The sequence below is a fragment of the Myotis davidii genome, unplaced genomic scaffold, assembly GCF_000327345.1.
Source record: "Myotis davidii unplaced genomic scaffold, ASM32734v1 scaffold199, whole genome shotgun sequence".
NCBI lineage: Eukaryota > Metazoa > Chordata > Mammalia > Chiroptera > Vespertilionidae > Myotis > Myotis davidii.
In genome coordinates this window covers 2,939,709-2,967,529 of record NW_006290680.1, presented here as the reverse complement: position 1 = coordinate 2,967,529, position 27,821 = coordinate 2,939,709, and the positions used below count along the sequence as shown (strand labels likewise).

General features: G+C 45.9%; 1 protein-coding gene across 1 annotated transcript in view; it reads left to right on the top strand.

Moving 5' to 3' along the window:
- The window catches only part of PTPRT (protein tyrosine phosphatase, receptor type T), a 720,009-nt gene that overhangs the window by 45,975 nt on the left and 646,213 nt on the right, over positions 1-27,821 (top strand). The window contains exon 2 of the mRNA XM_015563947.1: positions 24,970-25,241. Within this exon, the coding sequence (XP_015419433.1) occupies positions 24,970-25,241 (272 nt within the window). The remainder of the gene's footprint in view (positions 1-24,969; positions 25,242-27,821) is intronic.

Genomic DNA, 27,821 nt, shown 5'->3' with positions numbered 1-27,821 from the left:
AAGCTTATTGTCCTGGAATATGCATATATTTCTTCTTTGTATAATTATTACATACTAGAGACCCAGTGCACGAAATTAGTGCATGGGTAGGGTCCTTAACGGCTGCCAGCTGCCGGCTGGGGCCTCCCTTCCCTAGCTGCCAGCTGCCGGCCAGGGCCTTTCTTCTTTCTGTGCTGCCCCCTTGTGGTCAGTGCATGGCATAGAGAGAGACCAAACTCCTGGTTGGTCAAACTCTCGATGGTAACCACCAGAGATTAGGCTCATATATATATATACATACATACATATACATATATACATACACACACACACACACACACATATATCTATATATATAAATTCAGGGAGCAACTTCTGTGTACATATTTATAGATGAGACTGTTTTATGGTTTTTAAATTTAGTTTTCAAAACATTTTACAAGGTTTGTTAAACTTAAAAATAAACATGGTTTAGATACCAAGTAGCTGGGAAGGGCTCATATTGAAAAACCACCACATGCTGTTTAGAGCCTCTGCCCCCCAGAGCCCATAGTTGCCTCTGAATTTGTAAAGACTTTGCTTAAAGTGCTTTTCTTGACTTATTAACTTATGCATTATCTACTGGTTTTCTGTTAAGAGAAAGAAGGACTTGCCCTCTTAAATCACCCTCTACTTCCCATTATAGTTAGATGTTACTTTGCATGCCTTCCACTGGTGATCTTGGCCAGTTTAGAGACCATACTGAGGCTCCACTTCTTGTCCCAGCTCCATCAGTAGCATCTCCTGGGTCATATGAGAGGGCCATTGGTGCTCTCCCCTTCCCCACTCATCCCCTTCTTTTCTGTCTCTCAGCCTTGTCTTCACTCTTTTGTGGCCAAGGTGGGTAATGTTTAGACTTTTCTCTGTAACTGTTCTTGTCTTTCATGACCAAATAGTTGCATGATTATAGAAAGTAGAAAAACCTATAAATAGCACTTCTATTATGACCATGCAGATTGTTTCACTGCAAAGCCAGTGTGCGAGGATCAGAGTTTGTTTCTGCCAGACTCAGGAATATCTTCTCTAGTTCTCAGAGAAGAATGCGCCTAGCTTCAAGGTTGAATGGAATCTTTCTTTTGTTCACATTCCACTGTTTACTTTATCATACCATCTAAACTATTAACCCATCCTCTTCTATATGAGAGATCTCTATCACATCCATAGCCCTCTGTCCTATTGTTAAATCTTTGTAGATACTCATCATGGCCCTCATCTGAGTTGTCCCATCACAATTAATATCAGTGGCTTAAGCCCAACACAGAAGGTTCCCTCCACCCCCAGGCCCAAGCTTGGAAGTTTATTTGCTTCCAAACACATCTTAGAAGGCTCGCGGAAGCCTGGTATTAAAACAAAATGAAAGAGAACTCACAAAGTAAATATTTTCAATCTAAATAAGACTATATTCTCATAGTTATTCTTTCCCAAGGAAAGAATATGTGGGAAGTGAAAATTTTGAGAGCTTATATGATTCAAATGTCTGGGTCAGATTTAATTGATAGTTCTGTTGGGTATACAATTTTTGGTGGAAAACCCCTTTTCCTTCAAAATTTAAAGTTATTGTGACATTTTTTTTAGCATCCAAAGTGGTTGATAAGAAATCCTGTCAACTGAGGCTCCCTCTTGTTATCATTATTGTTTTTAAACTTAAAGACTTAAAAAATTCCTATATTATTTCAGAGAAGCCATGGGATATGACTTTCAATGATTAGTTTGCTATTTGAATCTGAAAATATTTATTAAATTTTGTGTTCTATTTCATTTGGTCTTAATATCTAAGCAAACCTCCTCAAGTATGTTGGAAAGCAGACAAGTTCTAGATTTGGGACTGGCAGAAAAATTCTTTCTTGTTGGGCTGAAACAAATGATGCAAACTTCTTTTGCTGCTGATTCTGTCGCCGTTTATCATGGCAGATTTCCATCATGGTTTGGTCTTTGCTTTCTCCCTTGCTGTTGGCAATTCATTGAGTTTTAGGTTAAAACTCATCTTCACTCAGTCATCTTACAAACCTTAACCCCCTCCAGGCCAGCCCTCTACCCAAACTGCTCCCTGCTCCCTGCTCCAGGGCTGTGTTCAGACACAAGAAGATGCAACTAACCAACCTATATAATTCCGTGGCTCCACATTCTTTAGTTTCTGTAAATGAATGTGGTGTATCTGCTCATTCTTTACAAAGGTGAATAAAGAGCCTTCCAAAAAAAGGTACTACGAAAACATCAGTGAGTATTATAGATTTTATAAAAATTCTTTGTGTGAGAATGAGAGAGTGTATATTTTAGAGGAAACAACTGAAAACTAGTATCAAACTTTTATATTTCAAAGTCCATTCTCATCTGTACTTCTGATTTTATTTAACTCTTCCTTTCTCTGACTCCATTTTATGGAAAGCAATTAAGCTTTGTTTGCATCCCTGCATACCTAAATCCATCTTGGTGTTGAGCAAAATAAGAAAGTAAATGTATTTCTTCTCACACTTAGGGGTTAGTCTCAAGAGGAATTCTCATGAATAACATTTTCTGTCAGATTACAGACACTAGGATTCTTGTGTCACTCACCTCTTGATGAAACTTAGTCCTGAAGAAGACATCATGGCATTTGTTTCCTTCCATGTAAAACCACTGGCTACATGATTCCTAGGATTCCTTTAAGGGCTAACATTTTATAATCCTATGAATTAGATAACTAAACTCATTTTCATAGAGCAATAACAGCTCCTTCATTCACAAATACATTTATTGAAAACTTACTCTTCATATAAAATTTGAGAGCTTGCAAAGCAATTTACATATATTATCTAATTTAGTACTCCTAAAAAAATCCGTGAGTACACTATGATAATATTTTCTCAGCTTGCATATGGAAAACGTGACTCAGATGTTCACTTAAGATCATTGACAGAAATTGTATTACAGAATTCGTCTTGCCCAATACTATTGAATTGAGCAAACCAAAATACAAGAAAATAAAAATAAAATTACCACAACATCTAAACAAGGTAAAGGGAACAGTCAAATGTAATAAACTTTAAAAACTGGTAGGTAAGGAAATAAACAGAAAACATTGTTGTGTAGAGAGCTAGAGCTGGGCTTCTCCTCCCCCATCCACTACAAAGCATACCCTAAGGTTCCTCACTGATACTCCCGCATCTGGAGGAAAACAAGTGGAATGGGAAACGTTCTCATTTCCCTGTCCATCTAAGGCAGTGGTTCTCAACCTTCCCAATGCTGCGACCCTTTAATATACAGTTCCTCATGTTGTGGTGACCCCCAATTTCATTGTTACAAATTGAACATAATTAAAGCATAGTGATTAATCACAAAAACAACATGTCATTATATATGTGTTTTCCGATGGTCTTAGGAGACCCCTGTGAAAGGGCCATTCGACCCCTAAAGGGGTCTCGACCCACAGGTTGAGAACCGCTGATCTAAGGAGTAAGAGAAATAGCCGGGGGCAGGAGTAGGAGTAGAGACAAGTAAAAGGAGAAAGGTTGAAAGGTTATGGCGGTGGTTAACCCTCTGAAGGTAACAAATGCTTCAGGACTACAGAATGGATTGGAGAAATAATAGAAAACAAGAGAATATCTCCTCATGGCTAAGAATAAATATCTGCAAGTAGTGGAGTGAATCTGATCATAGGATATTTTATCAAAATCTAGGAAGAAGAAATAGATCGCCTGTATTCTAACCATGACTTAAAGCCACCCTAGCGGAGCTTTCTCCTCCCTGTCACTGTTTCTGTAGGTTACAGAAATCTGGTAAAACAAAGAATACTCAATCTTCAAACTTCAGCTTCAAGGGGAAAACAAACTGTTCCCTGCTATGGTGGGAGAGAGTCAGGTGTCACCTATGCCATATATCACAGCAAATAGAATGTCAGGCAGAGCCACCCAAGCAGAGCAAGAAGGAGGGGGGTGGGAGGAGGGGCGGGGAGGAGGAAAGCAAGCAAACAGGCAGGGGGCTAGAGAATGCAAAGACAATATTTCCAACCTGGAAAGAGGCATAAATTAAGGAGCAGAGCTGGATTATTCACAATTACTTTGCCGAGCAACTTGATATGAAAGTCAATAAGGTAAGGAACAGTTAAAAGATGAGGTGATACATTTACAGAATGATATTAATAGGGACAAACAGAAACAGGTTGAGGCCCCAGATAGTATTCATAGGATAAAAGAGTCCTTAGGTAAATTAGGAGCAGCAAAAATGAAATAAGCCAAACGCCAAATCAAATATACACTGCAGGAAAAAAAGTATGAGGGGAAGTCTTAATGAGCACATGAATGCAGATGAAAGACTGATGCAACCAGTGAAGGGAAGATTAATATATAAATAGCTAAAAGGGAAAAGAAGATTTATTCAAAGATAGATATAGATATGTAGATACATGTATACGTATAGAACATGATTTATTCAAATATATAGCATAATATAGCTTAACCTAATATAGCAGATAAAAACAAATCCTTTCAAATTGGCTATGTATGAGGCAGCTTTTTAAAAGAGATTTACATGTAATTAATTTTTTACAACAAGAGTATGAATGAGGTCAAGACTATTAGTATTTCCAATTTGTAGATGAGGAAATGAAGACATACTGACTTGTCCAAGTGTACACTCTTTGTGTGTGTGTGTGTGTGTGTGTGTGTGTGTGTGTGTGTGTGTGTGTATTGCAGAATTGTGATTGAAAAGAGCAGGATTATGCTGTTCTGCCTCTGAATAGAAAGAATTCCTGAAGTGAATAAAAAGCTAAATTTGCAATTCAAAAGACAGTGTGTTACAAGCAGGGGCACCATTTACTTTCCCATCAGCATTGTAGGACGGTTCCAATTTCTCTACATCTCACCACTACTTTTTATTGTTTGGGTTTTTTATTATTATTATAGGATTCCAATGGTAAGATATGTATAATAGGCAAATTCATAGAGAAAGTAGTTTAGAGGTTTCCAGATGGGGGTAGGGAGAATGGGGTATTACTGCTTAGTGGTTATGTTAATGGCAAACTGCACTAGATGTTAGATCTTAGTCCTTGAGTTTTGGCTAAGAAAGAATTCAGAGCCAAGACTCAAAGACAAGCAAAAGTTTATTTAGAAAGTCACTGAAGTAGAATAAGTGAGCCATGGAAGAAGTGAGTCAGCTGGGCTGTGTGGGATCACAAAGCAAATTATAGAGGCCAAAGAATGGTCCTTGGAGCTTAGGAAAAAAAAGAGAGATAGAACCTTGGGGTAAGAAGGGGGTGAGAGAGGCATGGGCATACTCAAGAGAGATAGTGAGCAAGTATACACACTGGGTCCTTCCTCTTAAGGACTTTTATCTGGAGATCTCAAGGGAGGATTCCATGGAATATTCATTAGTTTTCCAGGTGTGTCCTTTCAGGGTCATGGTCTGTACTGATTGGTCAGTGCCAGGGCAGGGGGCCATTAATCAAGCTGGTCCTGAAGTCAGCCATGGTGTTGCCCCTCAAGGCCTTGCTGCTTTTCTGGGCCTGGAGCTGAAACACAGCTGAGGCCTAGATGTTATCTCTAGGGTTAGTGCTGAAGGGAGTGGTCACGCACGGCTTGTAGGGGAGTCTATGAGCCATTCTCTGGCCCCCTGTTCCTCCTCTAGGGGGTCGACCATATGACTGGTTACATGCCAGGAGAGGAGACATCAGGGGAAAGTCTGAACCACATGACCAGTGATATGCTAGAGGAGGAAAGGTCACCCTGAGGGTGAGGTCCCACCTTAAAATTGGTGATGGTTGCACAATATTGTGAGTGTAATTAATGCCACTTAATTTGTACACTAAAAAATGGTTAAAATTGAAAATTTTATGTTTTCTATTTTACCACAATAAAAAATGATAGAAAAGATAATGTGTTGCAGGAAAACTTGGTGTAGAATGTGGAACACCAAAACATATCCTAGTTAAGCTCTTAAATCTAAAGATAAAGAAAGAAATTATGCAGCTTCCAGACACATGAACATCCTCCACAAGGAGAAGAAAAATAATACCAGGCTGGCTTCGAACTTCTGTGCGGCAACATTTGGTTTTGGAAGACAATGGTATAATAATGTCTAATAGACATGATTGGAGGAAAGCATAGCCCAAGCATATCCAGGATATAGAGCTAACAAGCAATTGTCCTCAAGAATAAATGTACTCAGAATAAATATGACTTCCATGAGATCTTGAAAAAAAAATACTGGATCACAAGACCAGCTAACTAAGAGTGAATAAAAAGAAAAGGTTTATGAATGCAGAACTCATGGTGTAAGGATTGATGATGAGTAGTGAGTGACTCCCTATAAATAGAAAACTAACAATAAACAACTTGGGCAATTACAGTTATAGATCAGGATGTGAAGGTTATAAACTGGGCAGCATAGCAGCACCAACAATTAAAGCTGAGGGATGGGAAGCGGGGGAGGGGGAGCTGAGAGGAAGCCTGAGAGTCCTAATGTCATCCTTCACAGCAGGGAGTCATTAAAGACGGTGCAAAATGGAAATAAATAGTTAAAAGGCAACATAATTACTCCACACTCTTTATGTTTTCTTCACACTCAGTATCCTTAACCTCAGAGGGATCTTTTGGCAAATATCTGATGGCAAAGAAACATTTGAAGGTTTAGATTTCCTACAATTTTGTTTTAATTATCTTCTGTTAAATACAAATAACAATAAATACAACCCATAAAAAATTGAAAGTAGCCCTAACCTATTTGGCTCAGTGGATAGAGCGTTGGCCTGCGGACTCAAGGGTCTCAGGTTTGATTCCGGTCAAGGGCATGTATCTTTGTTGCGGGCACATACCCAGGAGGGAGTGTGCAGGAGGCAGCTGATCGATGTTTCTCTCTCATCGATGTTTCTAACTCTCTATCCCTCTCTCTCTCTGTAAAAAATCAACAAAATATATTTTAAAAAAATTTAAAGTAGCATGTAACATTTTGTCCCACATTCGATAGTAATTATTTCTACCTATTCTTCAGTCCATCCAATCATTCCCCCTCCATCCTTTGTCTGTCTATATCAAGGTATTTACAATGACATTTGCTGTGTGTCAGTGGCGGCTGTTTCTGGGTGGGGAGACTTGGGATTTTTTTAAACTTGGATCTTTGTATTTTCCTCATTTCCTGAATTCTTCAAAATGAATATGTATCTCGTTTAACTTTATTAGGTAATGATTTCTTAAAATAAACTGTATACATTTACATTAAAAAAAGAATATGTATCTAATTTTTGCAATAACAACAAAGTGATATTTCTTTAAAAATAAAAAGGCACCCCCGGCCTGGTAGCTCAGTTGGTTGGAGCGTCATCCCATACGCCAAAAGGTTGCAGGTTTGATTCCTGGTCAGGGCACATACTTAGGTTGCAGGTTGCATCCCTATTCAGGGCATGTGCCAGAGGCAACCGATCTATGTTTGTCTCTCACATAAATGTTTCTCTCTCTCTCCCTTCCTCTCTCTGTAAATCAATAAAAATAATAACCTGGGGTGAGGATTAATCAATGAATCAATAAGTAAATTGGCAAAGCAAAAAAGTCAAGATATGAACAGAGGTTAAACCTGGAGAGTGGAGCTTTGGATGTTTATTATCTTATTTTTTGTGGGTTTCGCTATTTTTTGATACCTTTAATTTCAAAAATTAAAAAGCCAAAAAGGGTGCAACAGGGCTTAAGTTATGTAGCTAGCAAGTAGCAGAGCCACGGATCCAGCTTTGAGGCTGGAGCACTGGGAATTATGGGACAGGTTAGGGCTGAGTCATGAGCAGGAGCAGGAGGCGGCCTTAAAAACCTTCGTGGCGAGAAGTGATTCCTGTTGAAACTGATTTTCCTCTCGTGGGTGGCGGGCACTATTTCAGTTATCGAGTTAGTTACTTGTCATGAATCTAATGCCCAAGCTTTTCTAGAAACCTCAAAACCATAGGCTGTGAGAGCTGGAAGCGTCTGGAAATCAGTCCATCCGTCATGTACATTGAACAGGTGAGGGGCTGCAGGCCTCGGAGTCTGTTTCATACGATCATAGGATTTGGAACTGGGGAACACTTTTGAGGCAATCTAGTCCAATCCTATGTGTGAACTGGGCTGGATGCTTTATGTTAGCTCTGCATGAGCTGGGTCCTTCTCCAAGTCCCGGCCAGTCCTGGGAGACCACTCTGTGGGCAGGTGCCTGACTCAGGTGCAACAGATAGTGAATTCCTACTTCCCCAGTGTCTGGAACTGTGTTAGTGAGCCCCTCAGAGACCGAAGAGCTGGGAAGCCACAGTCTCCAGATGCTAAGAGCACGTGTTGGGGTGTGGGCAGTCGGCAGACATAGGGTCATGCCTGTGTTTGTTGAGAACCCACTTTGGGGCCATAGGAGCCAGAACTATAGGCACTAAGTTTCCTGAGATTCTTGGATGTAGCAATTTCTTGAAGAGAATTCCCTGATTACCATTGCTCAGCCTTCCATGGCTGTGCAAAGGTCTGAGTCTACAAATGCTCTAGAGTGGATTTGGTTTTTCTTTGTGAAATGAATGGTTTATCATGTCTCAGTTTTTCTTAAAAACATTCACCAGATCCCAGTGGATGGTCAACTTCATCGTTTGACCAGGAAGGCCTTGGCTTCATTCTTCACCCTGGCTCACATGTCCCTACCCACCAGTCACACCAGGATAGTAAAGACTCTGGAACTTGGCTGGGGGACACCTGCCAGGTCTTTTCTCACTGGGTTTCCTCTGCTCAAAGTGACTGTTCCCTGTCTCTATCTGCGATAGTCCTACATGACATTTTAAGAACCAACGCTAATGTCACCTCCAAGCCTCCCAGACAGAGTGATTTGTTCCTCCTCTTGTTACCTGGAAACCCCCGGTTGGACTGTCGCTGTGTCCAATAACGAAGGCAGGGTTGAATCACATAAGGCGTTTATTGAGAAGTCTAGCCAACCAAGCAGAGAGGGTGCTTACAAGCATCAAATCCTGTCTTCCAGCAAGGTGCAGGGGGCAGGATTATAAAGGGGAATGGGAATGCAGCTACGTGCAGGCCTGGGGTCCACAGACATCAGCTACTGTCTTTAGTCATCAGGTGATGAGATGATATTGATGAGATGATGTTTTGACTCCTGGTGGGTCAGTCTGACCCCGCTTATTGGTTGGTCTGTTTGCTGGATTCACAGCTGAGTCACCTTCTCAATCACTTCACACAGGCCTTGAAAAGGGAACTTAAGAAAAAATTAACCCCCTAGTCCAATATAAGAAACTTAACCCCCTATTCACATAAGTATATGTGTTCTAAGATTTAAAATAACAGTATTATTTTTCAGATTAATGCAGGTGCTCTATATATCAGATTATAGGTCCCTCTGTAACTTTGTGTGCCAGACCCATTGTTGAGTTCTCTGGGAAGCAAAGCAGAGACGGAGTTTGTTCAGATGTTTGTTTGGAAGTGCCCCTGGGACTGGCAGTTGTGGTAGGAGGAGCAGGCAGAGCGAGACACTGAGCTGGGATGCAGACCTGGCAGTGTACCAGCCAACCCCCAGGCTGCTCTGGAACTAACAGCCCATCCCAGTCTGCAGGGGGCAGGGACAGCTGGGGCTTTGCACGCCTGCCACCATCTGTCATTGGGTGCCTGGCACCAGAAGGGCGGGCCTTGGGTGAGGCCCTCTCTGCAGCTGAGACAGTGCATGGAGGGGAAGATGGCTGAGGACGGTATATCAAAGTCACAGCGGCTAGAGCAACAAGACCTTCTTTACAGAGGGATCTGGGCAGTGCACCACGAGGTTTCCTCTGCCCTCTGGACCATGAGGGAACACCGTGTTTATTATTTAGCTCTGCATCCCTGGTACCATGCCCATCATGTTTGCTCAGTGAATGTTTCTGACGGACACAGAATGACTATATGAATCAATGAATGAATATAAACATATGGATGGGATTGAAGCCCAAACAGGTAGAAATTCCTTAAAGGAGTTCAGAAGTTTGGCTCCTACCTGTCTATGCTTTTGGCTCTCAGTCCTAATGTATCATTTTTGGTGATGATGGGAAAAGCGGGGTATAACTTACCCCTTGGTGTAGGTGGAGGACAAACTCCGAAGAGCCCGAGAAGTGGATAAAGAATTGGATCCTCATGTTTGGAGGGAGACAGTGGCCACCCAAGAGAGGGCAGGGCTCAGGAACTCTCCTGAGGATGCTCAGGATCCAGGCTGGGAATAAACCTTAAATCGTTGGGAATCCAGCCTCTTGTAGCTTCCATACAAGTTCCCCTGAGGACAGCACCAATGGCCAAGGCCATGGCCCTAAAACAGGCAACCCTTTGGCAGCATCTGAAACGAATTGGAATGGTAAAAAAAAAAAAAAAAAAGTTAAATCAGCCATCTATGCTGTGACCCCACAAAAGTGGAACGCGGCTTCAATTCTTTCCCATTTCTCTAGTAGAAGATCAAGGTCTATGCCAACCTGAAATGGAGCAGACATTCTTTTAGAGCAGCGGTTCTCAACCTTCCTGATGCCGCGACCCTTTCATACAGTTCCTCATGTTGTGGTGGCCCCCAACCATAAAATTATTTTCATTGCTACTTCATAACTGTCATTTTGCTACTGTTATGAGTCGTAATGTAAATATCTGATATGCAGGATGTATTTTCATTGTTACAAATTGAACATAATTAAAGCATAGTGATTAATCACAAAAACAGTATGTCATTATATATATGTTTTCCGATGGTCTTAGGCGACCCCTGTGAAAGGGTTGTACGACCCACAGGTTGAGAACCGCTGCTTTAGAGGGTGCTCAGGACTTTCGGAAGCACTCAGAGTTCTATTGTTTTCCTTCCCACCCTTGCTTTTTACATCTTGCTGGAGGCTGAAACTCACAAATACAACTTGGCAAAAATTAGCAGGGAAATTGTGGCGGCACGTTGCATCTTGGAAGGTGTAGTTTTCACAAGTAGAGTGCTGTAGGTGGGCTGGGAGGAAAATTTCTGTGGGTGGTAGGGTTTTTTTATGTACGCCATCTGTTCATCATGTCAGAGAACCAGACCATACGAGTAGGAGACAATCCAACCTGCATCCTTGTGAATCTAATCCTAGTTAAGAAGACCAGCTAATATATATTGAGAGCCTAGTATTTGCTGGTTGTCTAAGTCAGGGGTCTGCAAATGACAGCCCATGGCTGCCTCTGCCACCTGTTTTGTAAAGTTTTATTGGAACCCAGCCCCATTCATTCATTTATCTATTGCCCATGGCTACTGTGAGGCTCTGACAGTTGAGTTGAGCGAGACTGTATGAACTACAAAGCCTAAAGTATCCATTCAATGACCTTCGTTGGGAAAAGTTTGTCAGTCTCTGTTCCGAGCCATTACGTATTTTAACTCAGTTCATCACAATGATCCTATGAGGCTGGTATTCTTATTATCCCCATTTTGCAGATTGGGAAACAGAGATATGGAGAATCTAAGTAATTTGCCCAACAATGCACTACAGGAAGTGGCAGAGCTGGGATGTGACTTCAGGCAGTTCTGGGACGCAGGTTGTGACTCCAGAGCCTGCATCATCATCGCTGTGCTATGCTCTCAGGTACAAACCCACAGGATAAAAGCATCTTCTATACATTCAGAGTTAAGGTGTGAATGTGCCGACCTACCTACTTCCCAGGTGTGTTTCCAAGAAGAGAATCTGACCGACAAGGGACCAGACTTCCTTCCTTTTCCTATTAGCAAAATGAGAAGCAAGGGACTATGGCAGTTCCAATGGAATGGGTTGAGGCTCAAGAAATTTGCTTGCAGTCTCATGATCTATACTATAAAAATAATGCAGAATCAGAAATGCAATGGGCTCAGGAAAATTTACCACTCATAGAGTCTTCCTGGGGGAAATAATCACTGAAAAGGTACTTCAGAGCATCAGAAGATTAGCTGAAAATCAAGACATCAAAATGAGGAAATCATGGGAAAAAAGACTCGTGACCATCCCTGGGGGTTGGGAGGGGCACCTACAGAAGCCCTATCAACTGCTTCCAAAGCTCTCATGAAGAATTTCCATCTCAGCAAATTGTCTGTGATTAAGTATCATGACTGTTTTGTTCCCAGCTGCCTTCCCGGGGCCTCCAACAGGGCCTGGCACATAACAGGCACTCAGAATACATTCGCTGTGGAACAAACTGGCGCCATCAGTGAACCGGCAGCCCTGGGGAGGGGTGCTCGCATCTTTCCCAATGGCACCTGGTATAGTAGCTTCAAAGCAAACACATCCACTATAAGTTGCAATCCCTCATGAAGCTGCTTCTTCAAGAAAAGTTTACCAACTGCAGTCAGAAGCCCAATTAAATGCCACAACTTCATAGAAAGCCCTACCCCCTCCCCCCGCCCCCCCTGATGCCAGGAACACCTCAAGATGTCCGTGTGGTTGTCTTTCTATGGTGGCCGATTTCCTCCCCTCCCTCTACTCTGCTTTCCCCAGGTTCACCTGACAATGAAAACCAGTGACTGCTCACCACATCTCCACATGTGATGAGGGTGTCCACTGCCTTAGACACCCCTTTGGGTGGCGAGCACATCAGGCTCTGGAAAGCTTGTTATGGGTTGAATTGTAGCTGCCCCTCAGATTCATATGTCGCTCTCCTAACCCTAGGATGCACCTTAGGAGGTGACCTTATTTGGAAGTAGGGCCATTGCAGATGAATTGGATGAGTCATATGGTAGGAGGTGGGCCCCTAATCTAATGTGGCTGGTGTCTTTCCGAAAAAGGGGGAATTTGGAGAGGGACACACATGCAGGAAGAATGTCACATGAATTTGAAAGCAGAGATCGGGGTTATGCATATACAAGCCAAGGAAAGCCAAAGATTGCCGGCAAACTGCCAGGAGCTAGAGGAGTAGACTGCCACAGAACGCCCCTCCACCCACAGGAGGAGCCAGCCCTGCTGACGCTGCACTTTCTAACTCTAGCCTTCAGGACTGTGAGACAGCACATTTCTGTTGTTGGAGCCACCCTGTGTGTGGTACTTTGTTCCGGCAGCCCTAGCAAATGGTACATAACTCCTTGCCCACCTGACAGCTTTCAGTTCATGGCTCCCTTCATGTGGTCGTTTCATCTTGTTCTGCTCTGTCTTCCCATCCAGGGAGCTGGGTGGGGCTGGCAAGGTCGTTCTCTTTAAAGGTGTGGAGCATAGAATCCACGGCTGGAGGGCGGTGGAGAGGAGTGGGAGGAAGGGTGACAAGGGGAGAGGGACGTTTGCATTGTGGTCAAGGAGTCCAACATCCAAAGTGGATTTTAATAGGAGAGGTGGGACGAGGAAGGGAGACGGGGCTGGGTATTGACGTAGGGAATCCGATCTACAGTGGACAGGATTAGAAACGGGAGGAGAAGAGAAGGATAAAAGGGAAGAGTGGCTGATTGGGATGAAGACCATGAAGAAGGTCAAGGGGTTCAGGGACTTGATTTCAAGGGGCCCCAGTTGACAGCGATGGGACAACCTGGTGGCTTCAAGGACTCAAGCAGGACTGGGAGACCCTATGTCATTCTTGTGAATAGCGTTTCTAAGTGCCCTCCTCTTTCTGCCTCTGCCATGCGGAGGCGGCCATGGTCACCTCCTGGGGCAGTGAATGCCCCTCCCAGGCTGGCCCGCAGGGGTGGTGCCCACGGCCTTCCTGGAAGTGGCAGTGGGAGGCAGTTTCATGTGAGGTGGTGAAGGGCAGTGGTCCAGAGTGCCAGCTGTGGACTGGTGTTGCGATGTTGTGACCTGAGGTGACCTGTCCCTTCTTGAAAAATGTGGGGAACATCCAATAGACAGGAACTGGCACGAGTCCCCTGGGTTATCATGGCCTACACATCAGGCTGAGGTCCTGGGTTCCTGTTTGCAAGGAAAGGGGTTCTCAAACGCGAGTGCATTGGCACCACCTGGCGGGCTGTGGGACCACAGGTCGGGGCTAACCCCAGAGTTTCTGATTCAGTGGAAGTGGGTTTTCTATGCAGTTCTGGGGGTGCTGATGCAGCTGGTTTGGGAACCGCATTTGGAGGTCCACTGGCAAAGAGAGATGCTCCTGGGCATACGCTTGGGGGAGCCCTGGCTTCCTGGTGCCTCCTGGGGTCCTTACAACTGGAAGGTGACACCGGGACCTACCTTATCCTGCTGGTTTGTAGGGCCAACTATCTCACTCATTGGAGATCCACGAGAGGGCTCGGGGATGCCGCTGACAGCGATGCTGAATGTGACGGCTGACATTTCCATAGTTCTTACAATGTGTCGGGCATTATTCTACACATATGAACACATTTTGTTCTCACGACGAACCTATGAGGCAGGTACAATTACTATCATCACACTCATTTTACAGTTGGAGGAACTCTGGCTCAGAGAGGTTAAGTGATTGCTAAAGGCCACACAGCTGGTAGTTGGCAGAGCTGGGATTCCATATGGCAGTCCAAATCCAGAGTCTATGTTCTTATCCCACATTATTCCGCGGACCCTGCAGGGGAAAGGAGGCAAGAAATGACCCTAGTGATGATGGCTAACTTATTTGGCCTCTCTTTGTCTTCTTACCTCAAAAAAGGAAATAGCTTTTCCCATTGTAGATGCAAGAAATGCATTTATATTAAAAAAAAAAAGCTGTCAGGTTTAATTGGATAACAGCTGTCAAATTCTTGTAGCTCCTTAGAGGATGGTAAAGAGGAGGAATAATTATTGTGCTATTTTCTATGCAGACCCGAGTACATTTGGGGGAGTCAATAAGTGTCTAATGATATTCCTGGTAATTGGCAATGATTGACGAGGAGAGACCTTGTTGAGAGCCTTCATGTATGATGGCCAATGGCCAGAGCTTTGCTGCCCTTGAGAGAGGTGTGTAGGGTATGGCCCAAAGTGGGAGAGAACCTCCTTAAATGGGTTAGTTAGGATCTTGGCTGGCCCTGGATGGAGAGAAGGGACAGCACTGCTTGTCCATCAGCCCAAGGTTATGGACTGTGGCCTCTCAGGGTTGGTGACTAGGGACTGGCCAGCCCTGTAGTTCTGAGTGTGGCCCATCAGCTTCACTTAGAAACTTGTTCGAACTGCACATTCTCAGGCCCCACCCACAACATACTGGGTGTGGGATCCAGCCATATTTCGGCAAGCTTTCCGAGTGATTCTGGTGCATGCTACAGTGTGGGAACCACTGTTTTAGGCAGAAATAGCACTGACTTTGGAGTCAGACACACCTCACTTTGAATCCTGGCACTGCCACCCCCTGGCTGTGTGGCTAAGGGCAAGTTGCTGTACCTCTCTGTACATCAAGTTTCTCACCTATCAAATGAGGGCGGGAGGTTAGAGGAGTGGCCTGTAAGGTACTTGCTTCAGTCCCTCCACATGTTAGAGGCTGTCTTTCTTCTTGGCTTTGAAACAGGCTATTTTATCTGCCAGGAATATTCTTCCTGCTTCCTCTTGACCTGTCTGACACCTGAATAACCCTAGGCCTCAGTGTGGAGGTTATTTGCTCCAGCACATTAATTTTCCTTTCTTTTTATCCCTCCTCCTCCAAGTCCAGTCTGGGTTAATACCCCTCCATGTGCCCGGCCTATCATAGAACATCCCACATCTTGTAGTGGCCTTTTACTTGTCTGTACTCTCCACAAGGGCACAAACTCTGCCCGGCTGACTGCTGTTTCTCTGGTGTCGGATACATACTGGGTGCACAAGGAATACTTGAGGTCAGAACCAATTTCATCCAATTTATAGAATGCTTGGTTCTAGTGGATTTTTTGAACAAACTGCTGGAGGGCTTATCCTTCATGCATGGGGCTACATGGGGAAACTGAGGCATGGAGGTGCTAGCTGACTTAGGGAGGCAGTGGTCGGGAGAACAAACAGAGAAAGTAAGTCCCGGTGTCTGAGGATTTAAAGGGAGGGGCTGTGGATTGGGGTACAGACAGCTCAGATGGCACAGAGGGGCCCATCTGATATTGGCATTCAGTAGTGTTATACTCTCGCCCCAAACACCCACAGCGGGGGTCTGCTGGTGAAGAGTGAAATGATGCCATGGCATCTTGCCAGCCCTCATGGTAAGAAGGCCCTCAGAGCATCGCCAGGGCAGGCATTTTGCAAAGCTCAGAGGAGCTCTTCACCTTTATTAATAGACTAGAGGCCCGATGCATGAAAATCCATGCAAGAGTAGGTTTTCCTTCCCCCGGCTGCCGGCACCGGCTTCCCTCCGGCACCCAGACCTGGGCTTACCCAGGACCTGGGCTGGCTTCCCTCTGGCCCTGGCCTCGTCAGGAAGGACGGCCGGAATGACATCCAGAAGATGCCCGGTCTAATTACCATATTCCCTTTTTATTATTACAGATATATTTATTTAATTACTATGGACAGGGTTAAGGACCTCTTTGGGAAATAGATGGACACTCCAGAATAAAAGGGCAGCAAAAATGACGGTGTTTCTCTAGGAGCAAGCCCCACTGTTGACCTTGCCGGTCAGTGGGTACGTAGTCACAGTGGGTGCATGGTCAGGCCCCGTTGTTTTGGGGGAGATAAAGGTGTCAGTTGAGGGGAAGGTAGATTTTAATGCTTTCTGTCTCTCCAAGCCCTGGCATTTTAGAGCTTGGGAAAGAATAGCAGTGACCCAATTTAGTAATGTGAAGGCAAGACAGCACTGTTTTAACAGGCTTCCTCATCTCTTGGTTTGGCTTTCCTCCATGTGCCCCCCTCGCCCCCACACCGTTTCCAATCGTGTCTTTTCCCATTGCAAATATACGCGGTAATAATCCAGTATTTTCCACGGAGCACGGCAAACATGCTATATATAAGACACAGTTGAACATTCTGCGAGTGTAATTGGAGCATAAATGTAACTAATCAAAATATTATCATGCCAGAAGATGTGGGAAGAGTTTGGAGATTTAAAAATATATATAAACATATATATATTTTAGTTCCATGTCATTTCGATTTAGCGATTTAGAGTTGCAGAAGCAAAAAGCTCAGCCCAATGAATGTCAAGAACAATTTGGGGTCTGCAAATGTTCCTGACAAGCCTATTGTTCTCTTTGCTCTTAATATGGCAGCAGCTTGACAACCGATTTCATTTTGGTTCTTTCCTCCCACTTATTGCCCCTCTTCTTACCTGTACCAGTTCCCCAGGGCAAAGCCAGCGGGCCCCAGGGAATGTGGGGTCAGTCCTCGCCACCAGATACAACACGCCCACGTGTGATGTGGAGCCTAAGATCTAAATGATGGTTAGAATTTCCTGGGTGAGAATTTTGGCTGTGCGATGAGCTGTGTGGCCTTGGGAAAGTTACCTAATCTCTCTGTACCTCCATTTGTAAGAGAAGGATGGTAATAGTGACTACCTCCTAGGTTACTATTAGAATTAAATGAATGAGTATTAGTCAAATGTGATGGTATGTGTTTGCAGCTGTTGCTCTTATCAATGAGCAGGTGTGACTAGAGCAGAAAAGCAATTCTGTGGGAACACAAAAATTACGGTGTATCTCCAGGAGCAAGCCCCAAAGAAAAAGGCTGCTCCTCCCTCTCCCCATCTCTAGAAGGCGTCTAGGTAGAAAATTCAAGCCAGTCCTGGCATCTAACTCACCACTGACTGGTCACAGTCATGTGACTGTGAAGTCTTGGAACCTTAGACTTGCCTAGCTGGAGGGAACCTCAAAAACTCTATCTGCTCAGCAATTTTACAGGTGAGAAAGGAGAGAGACTTCCTCGCTCTCAGAGGCACCATATGACTAACACCAGGTGCACAGAAGAGGTCAGAATCTGGAGGGAGCGTGGTGTGGCCTGCCCTTCAATTCTACTTTGACCTTGCCAACATTGTTGGGGTAGTTCCCATGTCAAAAAGCAACGCAAACAAGGCCTTATCTGTCACCATTTATGGAGCCAAGTTCTCGTTCTGTCGTGTGTTGGGTTCCATTATTTCTCCTTCAATAACGTTTATTTTTCCTCCTGGGATGGTAAGATATTACACGGAGATGTTGGGGGAGGTGAGTTATGAAGTTATAAATTGAGAGAACCCCAGGCCCGCGGGGCCCCACAACATTTTACCTGGGTATGTTTTCATCACAAGATTATTGTAAGGTCCAGAGGAGAATGTGAAAATGTTTTGTCTGGGGAGTGAAGGGGATGAGAAGTAGTTAAGGGGTGGTACATGGTTTCGATTTTATTCTGCTTTGTGTCCATCACCTTTCTCCTCTCTGCTCTTCCTCCCGCCCAGTGTTCCTTCCTCACTTGTATTTTATTTCTCCGGCCTCACTGCCTCCCTTTTCCCTTCTCCCCACTTCTCCTCCTGCCATCTCTCTCCCTTTCTCAGTACTCTCCTCAGCTTGCTTTGTGTTTACTCTTCTCCTTTCTCCTTTCCTTATGTCTTCTTATTCTCCTCCCTTTCTTCTCTCTTTTTGCTCCCTCTTTCCTTCTCTCTCCGCCTTCTCCTCAGGGGCGGGGAAGAGTGCAGGTGCTGCAGGTACCAGGTCTTTTGGGGAAAGGCCCACGTATAGAGCCTCTTCCAGCGGCTCACAACCAGTCACCTGGGTTTATTTTGATTTTAAACCACATTACCCACACCCACCTGGATGATCAGAGAGCTGTTTCCTGGAGAACTGCCTTCACAGATTTGCATATGAAATGCTCAAACCCCAACTTGAGGTCTGAATGAATGATTACAGCAATAGCTGCTGCTTGTTCACGCAGACTGACTCTGACACGGTGTGGTGTTCAGCGCTCAGCTCCTTTGAAACTGCACGCTGTTTTCCTTGTTGTAAATAGACATTATGTATCCATTAACCTGTAATTCATCCCTCCTTCCCCTCCCCCTCTTTCACTCCTTCCCTCTCTCTCACCCTCCCTTCCTCCCCATTGTCCAGTGTATTAAAAAAAGAAACAAGTGTCTTTGCTTTTTTTGCTTTTTTTGACACGTGACAATTAGATTGCTTTGACTGATAATATGGATAATGCTGATATGCTTGTTACTCTGGCGACTGGTAAATTGTTATGTGTGTGGTTAGCTGAATGACTGCTCATTTTCAGGATACTACTGGCAGAACTCTGCACTTCTCTTCCACCTATTTTCTTAATTTATGGTGGAGTCTTTTGAGATTTTTGTGTCCCTTGTTCCTTTATTGTGACCAGATAGCTACATGTTATCATTCTGGGCTTTTAAATTAGGCCTTGTCCAGAATAGCTGTAGTAGAGGTATGTGTGGGGTAAGCGATGCAGAAATAAGTGTCCTGTGGGCACGGGTGAAAGTCAGTGGTGAAGGACGACCATGGGGCTGGGCAGTGTGGATTTCAGGAACACCAGCCCTGAGCAAAATCCTGGAAGCAGGGAAGTCTGGAGTGTGAGTTCGTTTCCCTTGCTGCTAGAGCATAACAACAGCACCCGTGTCTTCGTCTTATCGTTCTGGAGGTCAGTTCTACATAGTCACACCAGGCTAACATCAAGCAGTTGGAGGCGCTGTGTTCCTTTCTATGGGCAACTCTGTTTGCCTGCCTGTTCTGGTTTCTCGAGGCCACTTGTATTTCTTGGTTTGTGGCTCCCATGTTCATCTCCAAAGTCAGGGTCTTAGCATCCTCAAATCCCTCTCTGATTCTGCCTCCCTTGCCTCTCTCGATCAGAATAACCTCCCCATCTCCAGTCACCTGATTACCAACCTTATTTCCACCTGAAACCTTAATCCCCCTTTGCCATGTAGGTGACATGCACAGGTTCCACAGATGACGACATGGACATCTTTAAGCCACTGTTCTGCTCACCGTGGAGTGGAGGAGGGCTGCTTAGGCAAAAAGTCTTCCCCTCTGTTCCTCAGAGTTCCTTACTTTAAAGCAGGGACAACATGGTACCACCTCATTGGGATGCTAAGAGATGCTCAGATCAATGCCTGGCATGTACCAAGTTTTCCGTAAACACTAGTAACATTAAACATGTGGTAAATTGCATTGGGCCCCCCTATCATCTGCTACTGGCTGTTTATTGTGAAATTAACATTTATTGAGTTAAGACCAATGTTTCATTTACTATTGACTGGAAACAGATAAACAAAAACCTTTGACGTGTAGCTGTCATGATCCCCTTCTGTAGATGAGAACACGGAGGCCCAGAAACTTTTACTGACTTGCTCAGATCATACAATGAAGAAGTGACAGGGAGGGGCGGAAACCCAGTTTTCCTGACTGGAAATTGAGGGCTCGTTCCATGGCGCCACAGCTGCTTGGCTTCAGGCAGCACTTGGTCCCCGCAGCCCTCCGCTCCCTTCCCGTAGGTGCTGGCGCTGGAAGCTGGCGGGACCACCTGTCTGCAGGGACCGCTCTGAGCGCTCAGAGCTCCAGGCGCTCAGCTGCCAGTCGCTGCGCACACTCATGTAATCTTAATGAACAATGTGCAAAGCCATTAAAAACTCAATTTGGGCTTTCTTTTTACTGCCAACGTGAGGAAATGCAATCGTGAGGTGCTCATGTGTAAACACAATAGCCGCCATCTGCTACGGAGAAGCATTTTGCCTCCAAAAGGGGGATCTATGCTGCAGACACATCAATAATGGGGCGCTTATCAAGGCGTTATTATGCACGAAGGGGGAAAAATGCAAAATTTATGGCCAGCCGGAGAGCACTTCCTGGTTTAATTTCACAGTTTTCGGTGCTATGTATAATAACTATGAGGAAACTAATGCTGTTTTATGTCCCTTATCACGTCAGTGGATGTGTGTGTGTGTGTGTGTGTGTGTGTGTGTGTGAGAGAGAGAGAGAGAGAGAGAGAGAGAGAGAGAGAGAGAGAGAGAGAGAATGTATTTACAGTCTTCCTCTTTCTTGCTTCTGACTGATCCCGGCATAATGACTGGCTCATTTTTGATCTCCAGGAAACTGGCAGCCTCGGGATCATAGTAATTAAGCCAACCTGTTGATGAAAGCGGGCCCCACTGAGCCGCTGATGCCTGAGGGCTTCACTCCCGAACAGGCTGTAAAGCGGCAGGTCTGTGCTCAGCTCTCAGGTCCGGCTCCCTTCTTTTGGGGGGGCGTGGCCACACCTCTGTAGAGTTGGCTGGATGCCACCCTCCCCTAGGACTCCGTGCTTGCCTTGCTGGATGCTGTGACTTCCTGCCCCTGTACATTTGCATGCGTTGTTCCCTCTATTTGACATGCTCTCCCAAATCATCACCAGGCACACCTCCATGGGAGGGATCCCGACTGCGGAAGAGGACAGGCTCACACGCTCTGATGTGTGGAGTTTAGCGATATACCCCCTAGTTTCTATTTATATTTGTGGATGTATACTAACCTGGTGTGGCTGAGGATATTCCTGGGGAAGGGGCGTTAGGAGAGAAAAATGTGAACCCTGTGCAGTTAGGATCATGTGTCCTGCAGACTGGAGGGGCCTGTTGTAGGGACTGACTGTAGGGCCATGGACAGAGAGAAAATCCATCCCAAAGGATGATGCCAAGTGGAAGTGAGAGCTGAACTGGTGCTAGGTGAGTGTGCATCTGCATGGAGGAGGAAAAGAAGGCACGGGGGTGTGCAGAAAGAGCTGTCTCTTGAACCCTGTTGATTTCGGGGCTAAAGCAGTGCTGCTGTGTGTCCCCCGAGTGTGTCCCAGAGCAAAGAGACACTAATGAGGACCTGTCCAGTCATTGAGGCACCACAACTGGTGGCAAAGGCAGATGAGGGATCTGTGCCTGGACGTGCAGCGGGGACAGGGGGTTGCCATCATTAAGGTGCCTTGGGGATTTGGGGGGATATATAGGGAGTATTGCTAGGAGCTGGAGTTCCAGCAGGTACAGATAAGATTCCACTGTCAGGGTTCATAATGTGCTCATGAGCCGGTGAGGTTTTTGTTGTTCAAATCCCAGCTCAGCTTAGCTCAGTCCTGGAAGATGCCGACCCACCTGGCTGAGTTCATCACCCTGCCTCTGTGTCAAGACTGGATTTCCTGCTCAGTCACTGGGATCGCTGCCTCTGCAGCTGGAGGCACCTTCCTCCTGGCTGCTGCCCTCTCGACACAGCCTGTGGTTCACTGAGCCCTGGTCCACTTAGTTCCTAGCTTCCGGTTCAGACACTGGGATTGGGTGCACCTCTTGGTGGCGCCCAGATCGTGTGCCCAAGTCTTAGTGACCGAGGAGACTGGGAATGTGGGCATCGGCTTTTTCTTTTAGATAGAGGAACGTGGGCCATGCTTCAAACGTTGGTGAGGCGCCCCGAACACAGGAAGGGAGTTCAGGTATTGAGTGGCCAAACCACAGGGCAAGTTTCTACTTCAGATCAAACATCTGGTTAACATGGAGGGTGGCCTGAGAGAAGCCTATTTCTCTGAGCCTCGCACCAAAACACGTACCTTTCTGTCTAGTCTGAGGGCCAGAGCATGCACATTAAGTTACACAAATTGACATCATGGGCCAGGGTGCTGATGGGGAACATGGTAAGCGTCCCTGACCCAACCCAACGCTGGCCCATCTAAGACACAAATTGAGAGAGAGAGAGAATATATTTTATTGATTTTTTACAGAGAGGAAGGGAGAGGGATAGAGAGTTAGAAACATCGATGAGAGAGAAACATCGATGAGAGAGAAACATCGATCAGCTGCCTCCTGCACATCTCCTACCGGGGATGTGCCCGCAACCCAGGTACATGCCCTTGACCGGAATCGAACCTGGGACCCTTCAGTCCGCAGGCTGATGCTCTATCCACTGAGCCAAACCGGTTTCGGCGACACAAATTCTCTTAATGAATGTCCAGGGTATGCCTTTCCTTCTCCAGGATTCATCCTCAGAGCCCAGTCTTTCCATTCTCTCCTCTCTTTCTGCTTTTTACCCAGGATGCTGCTTGTAATGATGTTCCTATTTGGGGTGTCTTATAGCTTTGCTTGGTAGCTGTCATTACTCATCTCATCTTCCTAAATAAAGGAACTTGTACAAAGTAGGGACTCCATGGGTGGTGCCAATAACGAGAATGCTAGCTGCAAAAATAAATGACAGAATTTGAATGGCTTAATAACCCAGTCATAGTTGATTCCCTGTTTACTAAAGGCCTGAAATGAGTGTTCTCAGTAGGTGGGTGGGCTTTCTCATGGCCATTCAGGGACCAGGCTCCTTTGGTTGCAGCTCTGCTGTCACTTAGGCTCCTGGGTTCCTGTGCTTTTGCAGCTGGTGGGTGGGAAAGACAATAGAGCGGTGATGCTCATACTTTCATGTGCCTCCTACAAACCAGCTGAGGATACTGACAAATGCAGACTTGGATTCTGTAGGCCTGGGATGGGACCCAAGGTCCTGCTTTTCTTACATGCTCCCAGGGGTGCTGGGCTGCTGCTCCAAGGACCATCTTTTGAGAGACAAGATAAGAGAGGATGGAGCAGTGGGGGTCAGGGAGGGTGGAGGCCTGGCCCCACTGGCTAGAATTCAGCTGCAGAGCCCACGACTCCATAGAGCAGTGGTTCTCAACCTTCCTAATGCCACGACCCTTTAATACAGTTCCTCATGTTGTGGTGACCCCCAATTTCATTGTTACAAATTGAACATAATTAAGCATAGTGATTAATCACAAAAACAATATGTGATTATATATGTGTTTTCCGATGGTCTTAGGCGACCCCTGTGAAAGGGTCGTTCGACCCTCAAAGGGGTCACGACCCACAGGTTGAGAACCGCTGCCTTAGAAGGTCCTTTTGCACTGAAGTGTGCCTCCTGGTGGTTCCTTTCAGAAGTCTGCCCTCTCAGGCACCTGCATCAAGGAGCTGTTGCCACAATAATGTTGCCTTAAGTACCGAGAGGGAACCCAGGGTTAACAACAATGAGCACTTGCTCTCACGCTCATGGTCCGAGCATCGAGTGTGGTTCTGCTGATCTAGGTTGGACTTGTGGGCCGCGTGGCTGTGCTTCTTGCGGGGGTGGCATGGCTTGGTTCTTCGCTGCCGCCTCTGCTCAGTACTCCTCCACGTGACTCTGTTCTCCTCCCAACCTGAGGGGCAGCAGCCACCAGGGGGGCATTCTTCCCAGGAAAGGTGGCATTTGTGCAAGAGGGCAAGCCTCCCCTTGGATTGTTCTGTTAGCATCGTTGGACCAAAGCAAGTGTAGTCCAAAGTCACAGGATGGGGACACGCCCTCCGCCTCTTCTGAGAAGCAAGAGGCTAAGGACACAAATCCAGGAAGAGGTGAAGAACTGGAAACAGCCCTTTAACCTGTCAGAGCAACTCCAAAGAGGCTCCCTTCCTTCCTAGGAAATAGCCTTTTAAGTCCTGAAAAGACTAGTTCTGTTTGCTGCCAGTAGTAATGAGAGCATACACTTTGAGGCTGGAGCGAATCTGGGTCTCATCGCTCCCTGTCTGCGTGGCCCAGGGCAGGCCACTCAGTCTTTAAATAACAGGAGAATCCCCGCCCCCCAGGGCCATTCTGGAGATTAAATTGAATGATGTATAAATAAGACACCTAGCATCCCACTGGGACTCCTTACGTGCTTAGTATTCCTTGCCCCCCTTCCCAGGCCGAGCACCTCCCAGCGGTTCTCCATGTTTCCTCCGGGTCGTCCTTGCTGAGTGGGATCAGCGTGTGCTTTATACGCCCTCCTCTGCTGTGCCCTGCCCTGAACGCAAGGCTCCGGTGGCCTATGTTGGAACAATGACACCTTCCGCATTGCCAAGGTTGTTTCCACTGAGACAGCCAACGCTTACGTGAGGTTATATGTCACCCCATTTTACCCGTGGAGGTTGCTGTTAACTAAATTCCTGGGGTTTTATGCCATGCTTCCTGCAGGAGGTGCTGGATGTAATGTCTCTTCCGTAAGTGTTCAGAGCATCCACTTTGTAGAAATACGTTGTACATGTTACTAGCTCTTCGTTTTTAAAACCACCTTGTTGAGTAGGGTTGTTATTCCCAATTACAGAAGAGGGCACTGAGGTTGAGAGAGGAGATGTGGTTTCCTCAGGCTCAACCAGTCCCTGCTGGAGTGACCCCATTTCTGGCTGCCGTGTTAAGGGGTGTGACCGATTTTCAGGAGGCTTTTCTTTCTCTCCCTGTCTCCTTCCTGCCCCCTTGGCGGGTCTCCAGGCTCCTTCATGATGGTGAACAGCTCCGGGAGGGCCTCCGGCCAGAAGGCCCACCTCCTCCTGCCCACCTTGAAGGAGAATGACACGCACTGCATCGATTTCCATTACTACTTCTCCAGCCGCGACAGGTCCAGCCCGGGCGCCTTGAATGTCTATGTGAAGGTGAACGGCGGGCCCCAGGGGAACCCCGTCTGGAACGTGTCCGGCGTCGTCACCGAGGGCTGGGTGAAGGCAGAGCTGGCCATCAGCACCTTCTGGCCACATTTCTACCAGGTAGGGGCTTTTCCATGGCTCGGCTTCTTTTTTAAGTTAACCATAAGCCCACCCACCTCTTGCCTGCCTGGAGTTGTGCAGTGGAGAGAGGACTTCATTCGCTCACTGGCTCCACTCATGTTTACTGAGCTTCTCCTTCTAGCAGGCCCTGGAGGAGGAGACCGATGGATAAATGATGACAACACAGCCAGATGCATTTGAGTTCCCACAATGCTGCAGGAACATAGACATTGAAGCCTATTGTACAAGAATTGATGAGGGAGACAGTGTTATCCAATGAGAAGAATGCTATGATTTTCCCTGTTTTACAGATGAAGAGGTTGAGGTTCAGAGAGAGGAGGTAACTAGTCAGAGATCACCCCAGGAGAAGAGGGTGTTGAGGGGGGAAAGACAGTTAGGATGGCTTCTAAGAGGAGATGACATTGAGGCCGAGTCTGGAAGGGTGAATAAGTGATTATTGAAGAAGGAAGAGAAAGGCATTTGAGTTGTTAGGGATAGGGCAAGCCATGGGCTCAGGAAGTGGGTGAGAGATTTTGGCAGAGTTTGGACATCTAAGTGGACTAAGGGGGAGGTTGCAAAGGAGACATACAGGGCATGGAGCCTGCAGGGGCAAGGAGGTCGTGTGGGCCCCTAATGCCAGGCCAAGGACGTTACCTGTATTCACTGCTCTAGAGCAGTGCTTCTCACACACTCTCTGGTGAAAGACCAGTCCCCTCCCCAACTCAGTGTGGACCTATAGTTTTACAAATGGCAGTAAAAATGTCACAGCCGTGCCACATTGCTGTCACAGTTCCTAAACACCTCTCTCACTTTCCCTGCTCATCCCACTGGGGACTGAGACACAGCGTGCATGCCAGCCCTAGCCCACGGAGCTCCAGGTCATCCTGACCTGGGACTGTGGAAAGATTTTTTTATAAACAACACTCTTGAGGTACAATTCACATATTATAGAACCCACTTATTTTAATTGTGCAATTCAATGATGTTTAGTAAAGCCACTGAGTTGTGCAATTATCACCACAAACCAGTTTTAAAACATTTCCACCATCCCAATAATATCCCTTGTGCCTATTTTCAGTTAAGCCCCATGCCCACTGTTAGAAGTGTTTAGGTAAGAAAGGGACAGAGTTAGATCTGTGTTTTGGATAAATTTCTCTAGAGTCTGGAACAGAAGGTGGACCTGAGGGTGGCAAGGTTAGTGGCTGGGAGATTCTGAGACATCCTTCGGTTCAACATCCAAGGTGCAGTCCTTTCAGATGCATCATGGAAACAGCCGAGACCAGTGGTCAGCAAACTCATTAGTCAATAGAGCCAAATATCAACAGTACAACGATTGAAATTTCTTTTGAGAGCCATATTTTTTAAACTTAAACTATATAGGTAGGTACATTGTTATTAACTTAATTAGGGTACTCCTAAGGCTTAGGAAGAGCCATACTCAAGGGGCCAAAGAGCCGCATGTGGCTCGCAAGCCGCAGTTTGCCGACCATCGGCCTAGACAATATGGAAACGAATGGACGTAGCTGTGTTTCAGTACAACTTTATGGACAAAAACAAGTGATGGGTCAGACTTGACTTCCAGGCCATGGTTTGATGAACTCTGATGTAGGTGATAGAGCTGAGGTCCAGAGATAGACCGCACAGCAAATCACTGGCAAAGCTGGGGCCAGAGCCCAGATGTCTCAGTGTGTAAATGCCAACTGTCTCTATAAGCCCACGGATACCTCCATGGATACCTGCAGGTCCCAGTCAGAAAGCTCCGGCCAATGGGGACAGGATGGGGCCACAGGTGCAAGTATAATGAGCAGGGTAAGTGACCCAGGAGAGGGACAGTCACACTATTGGTCACGGTCTCTGATGGGGTATGGAGGGGAAACAAGAAGTTTCTTGGGCATCCCTATGTCCTACCTCTGTGGTAAGCATATTGCCCCTCACTCACCTGTCCAGTAACTCCTGTGTTGGGTAGCAGCATATCCTGTGTTCCAGAATAGGGGATATTATTGGCAAACTTAGGTTCAGGTCCTGTGGCTCCAAGTTCAGTTTCCTCATTTAGGGCAAATAGCCTTTCCATTCTGAGAACCTTCCTCTCACTGGCTCTATGATGGTGAATGCATCTCATCATCATTTTGAATCACAGTTGCTTCATTTGTAAGATCAAGACGGTAATGGGTCCAAGGAGGGCTTCTCCTGTGGATTAAATAAGGCAGCACATACATAATGTCTAGTCAGCAATTGTCAAAAGGAAGGAAGGAGGAGGAAGACAGGGGAGAACAGAAAAAGAGGAAGAAGGAAGGAGAACTTTTTAAAAGAAATACCCTGTGGTTGAGCTGTCCTGGCCCTGTGATAAGCAGCTTCATCTGGGAGAATTTTATTTTCTGATTTCCAACTTGTTGGCCACTATAGTGCTGTTACATTACATTTCCTTTACTCTGAGCTTCGTGGTGAAAAAGCCACTAATGTGCTGAGAGCAGCAGTTTAGAACAAACGTGTCTCTCTCTTTCTCTCTCTCTCTCTTTCTCTCTCTCTCTCTCTCTCTCTCTCTCTCTCTCTCTCTCTCTCTCACACACACACACACACACA